Source organism: Polypterus senegalus, chromosome 3 (genome assembly GCF_016835505.1).
Source record: "Polypterus senegalus isolate Bchr_013 chromosome 3, ASM1683550v1, whole genome shotgun sequence".
Classification (NCBI taxonomy): Eukaryota; Metazoa; Chordata; class Cladistia; order Polypteriformes; family Polypteridae; genus Polypterus; species Polypterus senegalus.
This window is the reverse complement of record NC_053156.1, coordinates 10,845,078-10,859,024: the sequence shown is the minus strand read 5'-3', so window position 1 is coordinate 10,859,024 and position 13,947 is coordinate 10,845,078. Positions and strand designations below refer to the sequence as shown.

The window sequence follows — 13,947 nt, the reverse complement described above, 5'->3', positions numbered from 1 at the left end:
GTTGTTGGTGCCAGGCGGGCTGCTGGGAGTGTTTCACAAACTGCTGATCTGCTGGGATTTTCGCCCACAGCCATCTCTGGGGTTACAGAGAGTGGTCCGAAAAAGGGAAAATATCAGTGAGGGGCAGTTCTGAGGTCAGAGGTGAATGGCCAGTCTGGTCCAAGCTGATAGAAAGTCAAGAGGAACTCAGATAAGCACTCGCTACAACCGAGGTGTGCAGAAGAGCAGCAGGAGACCACACCAGGTGTGCCACTCCTGTTGGCCAACAACAGGCATCCGAGGGTACAATTCATACGGACTCATTAAAATTGGACAACAGAAGATTGGAAAAACGAGTCTCAATTTCTGATAGGACAGCAGGGATCCATCTGCTTTTGACTTAACGGGTGAGGCCGATTTTTATCTTGGCACACTTTAGGCCCCTTAGTACCAACTGAGCTTCATTTAAATGCCACAGCCCACCTGAGTATTGTAGCTGACCACATCCATCCCTTTATGACCGCAGTGTCCCCATCTTCTGATTAACGCGCCACGTCCCAAAGCTCAGGTCGGCTCCAGCTGGCTTCTTAAAACGGGACAAGGAGTTCAGGGGGCTCCAATGGCCTCCACAGTCAGCAGATCTCAATCCAGTGGAGCACCTTAGGGGTGTGCTGGTGCGGGAGAGTCGCCTCATGGACGTGCGCAGCCACTGCGTGACGTCATCATGTCCACGATTGCCAGCACAAAGAGTGAACGGCAGCGCTGAAGGCTTTAAAAAGGGGGTCCTGGCAGGGTGTACCTAATAAAGTGGCCGTCCGAGTTGCACCTACAGAAATGTGAGAGCCGAGGAGATCGCACGGCGAACTCGCGTAACCAACCACAAGCGGGCAGGGGGCGGCCGGAGCCGCCGTGTGCTGTGCGGTGGTCCCGTTTCTCACCTCGGCTCTTCCTTCAGTAGTGCGCAGTACAAATGCCAGAAATTGGACCACAAAATGTCCAACTCGCAAAGCTCACTCCTGACCTGACGACTCCTGATCGGGGAGTGTTAGCAAAAAGTCGACGTGTTTGTGGCGTTGTATTCCTGCTCAGGTGTGCCACACGCAACGGTCGCTCGCTCTCTGTCTGTCTGTCCGTCCGTCTGTCTGTCTGTCTGTCCGTCCGTGACAACTCCGCCAACCCCGTGAACCCATTTTGTTGAAACGTCACACGCCTGTTTTCTTCAAGGAAATTTTCTGAGCCGGTCAACAGTGTCGTTCAGATATCCCGAATAAAGCGGAGAGAAGTGAAGGGCACCGGCGAGTTTACAGACCGGTGGGTGACAAAATGGAGAAACGTGTTGTGGGACTTGTGATGGATGGACCGGCATCCCAGTTGGGAGGGGGGACCCCCCCGTTCCATTACCTAGTGTGACATCCCCCCTTCCTGGCTAGCAGGTGGGCATGAAGGGGCATGGCCCTGTGCCAGCTGGTTCAGCAGGACTGACATCCCAGCAGCAATCGCTCTGGTGGAGGAGCATCTCGACTGGGATAGACGGCAGGTCATTCCTCCAAACACTGGGTGGCAGCAGCCCTTGTGGGTAGGAGCCCCAATAGGGACACACACAGGGCAGTATGGGAGTTGTGGTCCCATAGGGTGGCTGAATGCCCTGTTGCAGGGTGGGTGAGGTTCTGCCTGACCTGGAAGAATTTTACAAGAGGAGGAATGGCGGAAACCCAAGAAAACAAAAGGATTGGCTTATGCACTGCGGAGATGCCAGTCCGAGGGATTTTTGTGCAAATAAGTGCATTTGAGCCCATGGACTGCCTTGGGTTTGGGGCTCAGCGACGCCCCCCGGTGGCCACAGACTCAACCTACAAATGACTTTACTGTTTCCATTTGACTTGGACAGCGGCTGCTTGAACTTGTACATGTTGGGGATTTTTCTGTTTAACTCGTCTGAGAGCCACTCAGAGGCCCAACGAATCAGATGCCAGGCAGAACACGCGGGTGCAAAGGGCTCACACCACAATGCCACCCTTCTGCCGATTTACCTGTAAAAAGTCGCATCTCTGGATGTAAATGGAAGCAGAAAGCAACGACGGGAGCACATCAAAGACTGAACTGACCTGCAGATGAAGCTCGGACCGCTAATCGAGACCCCCTTCCCACAATTACATAACCTGTGCCACTAAAGCGGCATCAAAAAGGGAAAGAAAGAAATGAATCGATGATCAGGAGTGCGACTTGCCTACGAGTACGGGGAGACACCGAGAGGAGCAAATGAATGACTGAAAAGAAAATGATTAATACGGAAAATACGCTCGGCCCTAAATCATCTGGATACAAACGACTCAATAGAAAACACTCAACAGATGAACCACTAAGAGTAGAAGTAAAGAAAACGTCCGTCTACAGACCACACTGTTTGAAAGTTTCACCGAGTCAAACCCCGAGACCACCGCAACGTCTCAGGGGGTCCGTCTGACCCGAGCTCATTGTTGAAAGAAAAGGGCAACTTCTTAAATTCAAGGGACAAGGAATCACCTGACGGAAGTGTGCATTGCACCCGATACACAGCCCAGGCTGCCAGTGCCGTGTCGGGGGGTCTGTGGCAGTTTAGGCTTTAGGGCTGTAGGTGTGTGCCGGCCACGGAATGTTCAGTGGGGGACTCGGTGGATTGCGTGGTAACATGTGAGTGCCATCAGCGCAGATGAAACTCCTTTACAGACGCCTTGGGAGTCATTAATGAAAGAATCGGGCGATCAAACCAGGGTAGGAGGACAGAATCGGGCGATCAAACCTGAGAGAGAGAGAGAATCGGGCTATCAAACCAGAGAGAGAGAGAGAGAGAGAGGGAGAACTGGGCGATCAAACCAGAGAGAGAGAGAATTGGACGATCAAACCAGAGAGAGAGAGAGAATTGGGCGATCAAACCAGACAGAGAGAGAGAATTGGGCGATCAAACCAGAGAGAGGGAGAGAGAGAGAATCAGGCGATCGAGAGAGAGGAGAGAGAGAGGACAGAATCGGGCGATCAGACCAGAGAGAGAGAGAGAGAGAATTGGGCGATCAAACCAGAGAGAGAGAGGGAGAGAGAACAGAATCGGGCGATCAAACCAGAGAGAGAGAGAGAGAGAACTGGGCGATCAAACTAGAGAGAGGGAGAGGGAGAGGACAGAATTGGGCGATCAAACCAGAGAGAGAGCAGAATCAGGCGATCAAACCAGAGAGAGAGAGAGGACAGAATCGGGCGATCAACCAGAGAGAGAGAGAGAGAGAGGACAGAATCGGGCGATCAACCAGAGAGAGAGAGAGGGAGAGGACAGAATCGGGTGATCAACCAGAGAGATAGAGGTGATGCGCTCAGCGATGCCCCACGGTGGACTCTGAGAATGGCATGGTGCACTGAAAACGTTACGTCGAGGTCCACCCGTCTTCAGGTGGCAAGTTTTGACTGAACGCACTTTGCACTTTTGCACCAGACTTGCTGTTCGTGTCCTCATTCGTCCGTCTCGCTCAGGACAATCGATGTACGGAGAAATGGAAGGCGCTCAAGGCTGCAGGCACCTGGGGCATCACACACAAGTCTGAATGTCACTTTCATGAGGCGGATTTTATAATTTTGTTGTTGTGCTGACTGGTGAAAGTCAGCTAAAGCTTTTAAAGAGTAAAGGCTCACAAGAAATGACCCCCAAAGTCGTCACCCGGAGACAAACAAAAAGAGTGCAAAACGTCAGCTAGAAATCAAACAAGTAACAAAAAAAAACACAAAGATGGCACACGCCAGTAGCAGCCGCACGTATCGGATATCAAGGAGCAGCTCAGGTGACCTTTATACTGTCGCACCGCCCCAATGCATTATGGGATCGTTTCCATAGAAACACTCCAAAACGGCAATAAGGAGGACAGTATCACCTTTTAAATGAGGTTTCCAATCGAGAAATGAATGACAGAAAAGGAGTCTGTGTGCACAAAACCGCCAATAACTCGCATAACACAAAGGGAAAAAATGTAGAAAACGTCAATCCTGACAGTCGGCACCTTTAAAAAATAAATAAATTATTAACTAAGTTTCTCTGCTTGATATGTACAAACTGCGCCAGACATTTGTTTCTAGGATTTAGCAAGCGTGCTGTGCACATGGCGCCAATTTCAGGTGCGAGCGGCAAATTAAAATGACAAAGCAGAGAAGTGAACTGCCAGGCACAAAACTCTGAAATAAATGAAACTGCTGAGACATCCAGCACCTCCGTGAACATTAGGAGTTTGGGGCTGAAGCCTGCAGTCCAATGCTCAAGACTAAAACACTAGTGGGGGTCTCAGAGCCCTGTTTGAGCATCACACCACCTTCTAATACAATTTAAACATTTATTAGAAAACTGGCTGTGCCACGTGCCAAAGACGGTTTGAAATCAAAGTAATCAACGTGACCGTCAGCAGTGCACTGTGCAGTACACATGTCTGTTATCTGACATTTGGTATGGGATTCATAAGAGCAGCATTACTGTTTGTGATGCACCATCTGTTGGAGTGACAAATAACATGCATGTTTTTACTAAAAATGTTTGTGATGGCGCCACCTGCTGGAATGACCAATGCAGTGCATTTTATTAACAAAATGTTTGTGATGCACCATCTATTAGAATGATAAATGTAATGCACTTGACTACTAAAAATGGTTGTGATGTGCCATCTTTTGGAATGACAGAAGCATAGCAACCAGATGGACACACAGTTACACAGACACAGACATACCTTTTACTGGCTGTGCTACTGGTCTACGTAGAATTCGGACGATCTTTAATCAACTTGTACCTCAGTGTTAACATTTCCAGCACATGGGCAATGTGTATGTCTCTGTTATTTGCCATTTGGTATGGGATTTGTGAAAGCAGTGTTAATGTTTAGGTTTACTGTTTGTGATGCGCCATCTGTTGGAGTGACAAATGCCATGCATCTCTCTGTTATATGGCATTTGGTATGAGAGTCATAAAAGCAGTGTTATGGTTTGTGATGCGCCATCTGTTGTAATGACAGAAGCAGAGCAAGCAGATGCACACACGGCTACACAGACACACACATACCTTTTACTGGCTGTGCTAACTTATCTAAAGATCGGTTGAATTCTAAGTAATCAACTTGTACCTCAGTGTTAGCATCTGCAGTGCATGATGCAATGTGTATGTTTGTTATTTGCCATTTGCATTTTATTGCTACAAATGTTTATGATGCACCACCTGTTGGAATAACAGAGATATAGCAACCAGGAGGGCACAAAGAAACACAGACCCTTATCCTTTTATTACGGTGGTTATGTCTATCTCAAATTAGCATAAAGCATGATATATTGGTTAAAGAACCACCTTTGTTGTTGACAACACATTCCAGGGGATCTCTCTACCTTTGTATACTTGTATCTATACTGTAAATGCCATATATGTACAGCATATGAGACTGCACTGCTGCCTAACATATCTAGTGTCTAGCATTATACGGCTCTCTGGAGTTTGCATGTTCTCCTTATGTTTATGCAGGGTTTACTCCATGCATTCTGATTGGATGCACCATCTGTTGGAATGGTGAATGCAATGCATGTCTCTGTTATATGGTATTTGGTATGAGATTCATAAAACCAGTGTTACGGTTTGTGATGCGCCATCTGTTGGAGTGACAAATGCCATGCATGTTATTACTAAAAATGTTTGTGATGCACCACCTGTTGGAGTGACAAATGCCATGCATGTTATTACTAAAATGTTTGTGATGCGCCATCTGTTGGAGTGACAAATGCCATGCATCTCTCTCTGTTATATGGTATTTGGTATGAGATTTACAAAAGCAGAGTTACGGTTTGTGATGCGCCATCTGTTGGAGTGACAAATGCCATGCATGTTATTACTAAAATGTTTGTGATGCGCCATCTGTTGGAGTGACAAATGCCATGCATGTTATTACTAAAAATGTTTGTGATGCGCCATCTGTTGGAGTGACAAATGCCATGCATGTCTCTCTGTTATATGGTATTTGGTATGAGATTCATAAAACCAGTGTTATGGTTTGCGATGCGCCATCTGTTGGAGTGACAGAGACCTAGCAACTGGATGGACACACAGACACAGTTCCTTTTGTTATGGTGGATTATTTTAAAAGTTAACATTTGTCCTTAACACTTGCGCTAGGTTGCCCGGGTTCATTGGCACATCTACATTTTAGGTGGCTCCACTGCAGGAGTCATTCAGCACAGCACCAAAAGAATTTGCCCATTTTAGACAAGCAAGTATAGGAAAGGGTGTGAAATGGGATTGACGAGGGTCCCATTCTTACTCTCAGCTTAAGGCCATTTTATACTTTAGGGCCACGTAGCGAAATTGACGTCAGACCCAAAAGTGTGACGCCCCCATAAAAACCTGTCTGTGGATTTTTTGTCCCAACTACACAGCGATGCGGATGCAGCACCCCAGGTACCTTAAATGATGCACTTCAAGCAGAGGCTGGTCACCAGGGTGCCACAATGATGAACGAAGGACTGAATAGGACACAGCAGGTCATCAAAGTGGGTGACAGACCTGCAAAAACACCTGACTTGCCTCTGCTCATCATGTAGGCCCCCCACTCACGACAACATGACACCCGCCCTTCTCTCACACCAACTTCTCCTTTTCTTCACTGGCTCAACTCTTCTCCCATCAGCAGAGTTGTCAGTTCTCTGCGGTGACACTGACCAAAGACTGTCACCTACTGCCCAGGAGACGGTCACCGCCCTGATGAACCAACGGGCCTCAACGATGAGGAATGGGTTTTGGTCGATGAGCGCATTGCGGGGTCTGCACGGGCTTCACCAACCCACAGGCCTCCCTGGGTGGGCTGCATTGTTTGATCCCCTGTCACATCTTTGTACCACATTAACCATTCGTTACACTTTGGGGGTTCAAAGCCACCAATCACAAGAGGGGCTCTTTGGACTGCACACATCACCCGGGGGGAAGAGAGATGTTTTATATTTTTATTATTACTTTTTCACTGTTTTGTTTGTAAGTCGTATTTGGTGTGCAATCTACTCACTTTATTTACTTATTTATTCCAGTGGGCTTACTTGATTGCCCAATTCCACCCTTTGCGCATTTTTAAAGCGTGGTGACACAATTGCTATGTAAATCACTTTGTCACTCCTCAAACGGCAGAGCTCACCATCAGCACCTTTACTGCATGTGACCGAGGCAAGTGACATCAAAGCCATCCTTCCAATTCCGTAATCAGCATATCTAGGCTGGAGTCACAGGGAAGCTGGTGCCAATCCCGGCAGGCATTGGGCACAGGGCAAGAAAAAACAATGGGCAAAGCAATAGGGTAAAAAGAGACACATACGCACACGGGACAGTTCAGCAATGCCAGTCCACCTAACCTGCATTTCTTTTGAATTTGGGAGGAAACCCACACAGACACAAACACGGCAAACATGCAGATTCCATGCCAGGGGCACCTGGGACATAAGCAAGTGGCATTCAAATGCAAAAATATAAACACAGAGGGCAAATATGGGACCTAAAATACAGAACAGAAATGAAGACCATAAACAGATGGTACAAACAGTACAGCAGCAGAAACCTTGTGCCAGTCAGTGACGTGTCACGCAGGCGCAGCAGGGGACCTCCTCACAGGCTCAGCCAAGGGATGTAATAAGACGACAGGGGGCGCCATCGCTAAAACCACCGTCATCTCCTCCTTTCTCAGCACACAACCAAAAAGCTGCCTAATAAGGCCAACTCACCCCGCCCTTTCCGCTTCTTCTGCCATAAAAACCCGGGCATCCTTCATTAATGACTTCAGTGACCCGCTGGATGGAGCACCGCTAGCGATCGGACATCAGCTGTCCAGCACAACTATGGGAGGGATTTTCTGCAAAAAAATAAATAAATAAATAAAAATTATAAATTCAAAATGCCATCTTTCATTTGCCATTTATTTTTCAAAGTCTACACACAAGAATGATGCAAAAATTAAAAATAAAATGAAATGACGCCATACTGTATTTGCAATTTCATTTTCAGCCTGAATAGCAATGAAGCTGCAAAAATGAAAAGTCAAACACAAATGAGCACTGGCGCCCCGCCACCTGCACCTGCTGTTCTTGGAAGTTTCATTTTCCACTTTCAATTTCTTGACATGCAAATATATTTTAATTAGTGTGGCTAAATGGGCGGGGCTTTGCGCCAATACTTGAAGTGGAAAAAGAAAATTCACGGTGTGAGCAGCAGGTGGCGCCAGTGCTCATTTGTGTTTGACTTTTCATTTTTGCAGCTTCATTGCTATTCAGGCTGAAAATGAAATTGCAAATATGGCGTCATTTTATTTTTAATTTTTGCAGCATTCTTGCGTGTAGACTAAATTGGCAAATGAAAGACCGCATTTTCATTTTATAATTTTAATTTTCATTTCCTCTTTTGCAGAAAATACCTGGCATAGCCCAACAACCCTTCTGCCTTTGCTTTGAATGCTTCCATAATAATGGAGAGAGTTTTTGTTTGTTTGTTTTTTTTGTTTTCTGTCTGCGGACAACAAACACGATGACAGGTTGTGGAGCTGCCATTCTAGCACCTGGCCACAGCAGCTCAATTGTAATGTATGGCGCAGAGAGATGCCAAAGTGAATAAACTAAGCTACACGGGGTGTGCTGGGTCCTTAGTTATTCTGCTGGCCAGTTTGCTGGCTGTTGGATTTCTGGGGGGTGGGGAGGGGGCAACAGCCTCCATGGTCATGTTAGGTGGTCCGTGCCACCTTCTACACTACTAAATGTCTGGACTCGGCTGAGCAGATGTTGATCCCGTCAGACACCTGACAAATGTGGTCTCAGATGTGCCTGTGCAGCCAGGAGTGGCCTTTTCAGGTTTGAATCCCCCCACAATGTATTTTATGACCATTAGGACTCGTGCATGTTCTCACACATTCTGCCCAGATGCTTCACCCCCAGGCATGTCAATATGTCATTCCTACAGCTACAAGGGTCTTAAAGGACTCGTATGGCTAGTTGACTGCTAACATACACAGGTTGCGGGTTCAAATCTGACACAGTGTGACCCCGAGCAGGTCCCTTCACCAGCTGGAAAAAACTGAAGAAATGAAACCAATCGCATCTTTGTAAGTTGCATTGGATAAAGCCAAATAATATAAAAGGCAGATGTATAGATGTGAAAGACCCTGACAGAGAGATAGATGTGAAAGGCACTATATAATAAGAACCTAGATTTGACAGTACTAATAAAACACACGTGGCGCAGTGGTTAAGGCTTTGGCTTCAAACCCTGAGGTGGTGGGTTCAAATCCCACTACTGACACCACTGTGTGATCCTGAGCAGGTCGCCTCACCTACTTGTGCTTCAGCTGGAAAAACAAAAGAAATGAAACTGACTGACTCTCTCAAATGTTGCGAGTCACCTTGGGTACATTGTGTCAGCCAATTAATAAGTAATAGAATTAAAAACACGATAAAACCGACATATACATGTGAAAGGTGCTAATAGATGGATATGTAAGGCAATATATAATAAACAAATAGATCAATGTGAAAGGCACTATATGATAGATAGATGTGGCACAGTGGTTAATAAAGGTGTCAGCCAATTAATAAGTAATAGTAAAAAGTATAAAATAGATTTATACATGTAAAAGGTGCCAATGGATGGATATGAAAAGCACCATATAATAAATATACAGATGTGAAAGGCACTATATAATAAATAGAATAGATAAATGTGGCACAGTGGTTAATCAAGCTGTCAGCTAATCAATAAGTAATAGTATTTAATAGTATTAAAAACTATAAAAAAGATGTACACGTGAAAGGTGCTAATAGATGGATATGAAAGGCACTATATAATAAATACATTGATGTAAAAGTCACTATATAACTGATGTCAGGGATGCCAGGGGCCATGACCCGGCCGGGACGACGGGAAGGACCGGATGTGGGTCTGCACCCACCCTGGATCACGTGGGGGTTGTCTTCCGGGTTGCTCTGGGGGCCACGGGTCGAGGGCATGGAAGCCCTACCTTGTAGGGGCCCGTGGTCACCGCCAGGAGGCGCCCCAATGCCTTGGGGACCCGTTACCAGGAAGTGCTGGGGGGAAGACTTTGGAGGATACCCGGAGAGCTGCCGAGAGAACACGCTGGGGCGTGGCTAGAGGAGGAATGCCGGGAACACCGGGGGCTCACCCGGGTCCTGTATAAAAGGGGCCGTCTCCCTTCATTCGAGGCTAGAGTCGGGTGGAAGGAGGACGGGGCAAGAGGAGCTGTGGAGGCGGCCCGAAGACAAGGCATTGTGCCAGGACTGTGTGTTTATTGGGGGTATTGTGCACTTTGAACTGGGTCTGAGTGACCATTGGACTAGGTCTTTGTGACCAGTATTGTAAATACTTGTGTGAATAAACGTGTGGTGGTTTGAAGACAAGATGTCCGCCTGTCTGTGTCCGGGTCGGGTTCACACTGATAAGACACTATAGGATAGATAGATATAAAGGGCACAATATAATAGACAGATGTGGCACAGTGAAGAAGGCTCTGGGTGTCAAATCTTGAGGCTGACCCCTTGGTGACCATGATCGAGTCACTCCACCTGCCTTTGCTCCAGTTAGAAAACCAAAAGAAATGAAACCAATTTCATCTCCCATTTTGTAAGCACCCTTGAAGAATGACATCGCTGTGACAAATTCTCAGGTAAAATGCCAATTTCAATTTGACAAATGACTAAATAATTAGTACACATAAATGCACAGATTTGTTAAAACATACAGAAAACAAAGCAGTTTCAAACTGATTAAGACCACGAACTCATTTCATGGACGTCTTTATCCAAGATGACTTACAACATTTAAGATACAATTGGTTTCACTTCATCTGTTTTTCCAATTCCAGCACAGGAAGGTGAAGTCACTTGCTCAGGGTCACACGGTGGTGTCAGCAGGGGGATTTGAGCTCACAACCTCAAGGTCTTGGGTCCAAAGTTACAACAGGGGAAGTTAAAACTTTCCGGACGGCACTGCGTTTCCTTGTTTTTGCAGGGATGGTTTTGTTTGACAGAGCGATGTGGTGGTGAGACCCGACAGGCCTTGTTCAAGTGGCACCACACAGGAGGTCCGATCGAATGTGGTCTTTGTACATTGATGACAGACTCCTTGCACACACTCCCCTAGTACTGGGTATCCATAAACTGTTACAGGACACACATTATGGGATCCGTTTTTACTTTTCTGCCACAATCCAAACGTCATACTCGCTCTTGATAACAGTTCATACACCATGCACTCTGCTTTTCTACCATTGAACTCCAATGTACTTTTTTCAAAAGGCTCGACTCCCCGATCCCACCTCACCCCACCCCACAAACAGTCCCAGACGTACCCTGTGATCCCATAAATGAGAAGTGGCTCCCGACGCCTCGTCACTGTTATCCACCCTGTAAAAAAAGAAAGATAGGAAGTGGTCGTTAATAAGTGGGAGTGGACGACGATCTCGGCTGGGCCGCTGCGACGCCAGTTGTGTCACGGCGAGACGAAGCCTCCCTACCGCCCCACGTTGCTTCATCGAAAACCGGGAACCTACTCCGCGAGCGAGTCACTCACCTGTCACCCGACGGGCTTCGGTTTCGACTTTTAAATCCCGCGGCCGGGCGTCGACTCGGCGCCTGGCGACCACCAAGCGAGCGAGGAGGCACAACACACCACTACTGGAGCTGTTCCCACCAGACTGTCAAAATGAAGACAACCGGAGATCACTTTAATAAGTGACAAAAGAGCGCGACACTCGAGAAGTGACTCCGTGTGAGTGTGTATGAGAGAGAGCGGGACGGCTTCTTACTCAGAGAAACTCCAGGAAGGGGGCGTGGCGGAATGCTGGTGGGGGCGTGGCCTGCCCTCGGGCCTGCATTCTGCCGTCAAGAGAGGCGTTCCATTATGCAAATAGCGTCGAGTTGAATGACAAGGGCCGTCTTTATGATAATGTCGTATGTTTGGTCAAAGGTCAAAAAAGATTAACATCGCTCCAAAATAACAACTCACACTCTGTCTTAATTTGCCTTACGGGAAAGGTTTTGAAAAATTGGTCCGAATGTACGTAAAAGAATTGGAACGGTGGGATCGCTTCCTGCTTCTCGCTGACCACGCCCTGTTGTTCCCACCAAGACACGCCCTCGACGCCGTGCTGCTGACTTCTCGAGCGCTTTGTGACGCACGCCGGTGCTGTGTGGAGGCAATTAAAGTACTAAAAATAACATTAAAAATTAACAGAGCTTCGGGATTTTGAAACAGCCGCCTTATCAGTGAGTCGAAATACCAACTAAAACAGGATGAACAGATGACGAAGTTTTTACAATGATGCGCCAGCTTTTCAAGGCCATTACGGACTTCTCCCCGGCAGGTAACCACAGCGGCGGCGTTGGCGAATATCCGAAAACGATGAGCTTTAAAGTTTCAAGAGCTACTTTACGGCCTACCAGCCAAAGTTATTGAATACTTCTCAAGACCCTTCTTGTTCGTCGACTTAATATGAAGTCTTCGTTAGTCCCACCTTTTATTAAATGCTGTGTTCGTTCCAAAAATATATAAAAAAATGCAGCGCCCTTCATTGTCACGTTGTTCTTTTAATTTGCTCCACAGTTTAAAATTACAAATCAAACAATTCAGCCATCGGGCATTTCGGTTAAGCAGCACTTTAACACGCACGCCCCCCCACCCCCATTTCAGGGCGACACAGCAATGGCAGGTCCGTTAAAGCCATTGTCACATTTAGGACTTTGTCACATACTCTTCGCATGCAGTGACTGCTTGAAGTCTGCGATTCATAGACGTCACCAGGTGTTGAGGATCTTCTCCTAAAGTGTCAGAAGTGGAGAGGCTGCCTTTAGTTAGGAAGAGAAGGCCATCTGGGTTAGGGTAGTCACTTGGCATTTTATATTCTCTTATGGGAGAAATATTTCCATATTCTAAACAAAAATCAGACTGTAATAATTATGATCAAATAGCTGGTGAAAGATCTAAACATTGGTATTAAACCATTCATCTCAGACGAGTGATGTTTTCCTTTGTGAGTACCAGGTTGACGGTTCCAGAAGCGGAGAAAAATAAAACACTGTGTGGAGAAAAATGACATTTATAAATCGAAAGCCTGCTGCACACAACTGGTTTATGACAACGTTATTGGTAACCTAACTAATTCTGAGTAACCCACCCACTTGGCTAAAGGTGTGCAGTTCCATTCACTAGGCACCATGCACATTACCAGGCTGAAGTGACTCCAATCTGATTTATTTTGTCTTAATGTGACACAAACTGGACGTTTTCTGGGCTCTGTGGACACAGACGTCCCATCTTTTCAAATCAGATTTGTGTCACTTTCATGTGTGTGGTCTTAGATCATCCAGATACGTATGTAATCCGTGCTGGGACCACCTGGGGGTGCTAACGAGCTCCAAAACCCCACACACAAATGACCCACCACAACGTCTGGGTAAAATATACTGTACAAGGGTTTACTTCCAACAGTTCTTCAAAGACAATGAATATACAAAGTATGCACAAAACACAGCCAGTTCATAGCAATCCAAGACAAAAGACTTTCTTTTCTTCTCCTCCTCGACCAAATTGAGGTATCGACTGCTGCCTCCCGACTCTGACGCCAGGTTGTCTTTGCAATTATGGTGTACCCATATGGTAGCACTTCTGGGTCATATGGAAGCCAGGGAGGTCCTCCCCTGACCACTGACACCTACAGGGCTGCTACTCCAGGCTCCAACTCCCATGCTGACCTGCAGGTGTCCAAACTGGGATGACCACGAGAGGGTGCTGTAGGGAGACAAGCTGCCTATTATGGACTTCCATGCGACCCGGAAATACTTTCATTGGGCAGTCGCCCTGGCACCAGAAGTACTCCCGGTCTGTAATAAAAGGGGCCGCACTCCCTTATTCACGTGAGTCGGAGCTGGGAGGTAGTGGAGTAGGGA

The 13,947-nt window shown here is 46.8% G+C and overlaps 1 protein-coding gene across 2 annotated transcripts in view; it reads right to left on the bottom strand.

The window, feature by feature from the left end:
- LOC120524818 (probable E3 ubiquitin-protein ligase DTX3) overlaps window positions 1-11,804 on the bottom strand; it is a 46,657-nt gene extending 34,853 nt beyond the window's left edge. Inside the window, exons 1-2 of one of the 2 annotated variants that reach the window (XM_039746581.1) lie at window positions 11,573-11,804; window positions 11,352-11,406 (exon numbers count right to left, since the gene is read on the bottom strand). In XM_039746581.1, the coding sequence (XP_039602515.1) occupies window positions 11,352-11,364 (13 nt within the window). In that variant the 5' untranslated portion in view covers window positions 11,365-11,406; window positions 11,573-11,804. Of the gene's footprint in view, window positions 1-7,725; window positions 7,854-11,351; window positions 11,407-11,572 lie in introns of those variants that run through there. The other variant, XM_039746580.1, reaches the window with a different exon arrangement.
- Window positions 11,805-13,947: the final 2,143 nt, after the last annotated feature.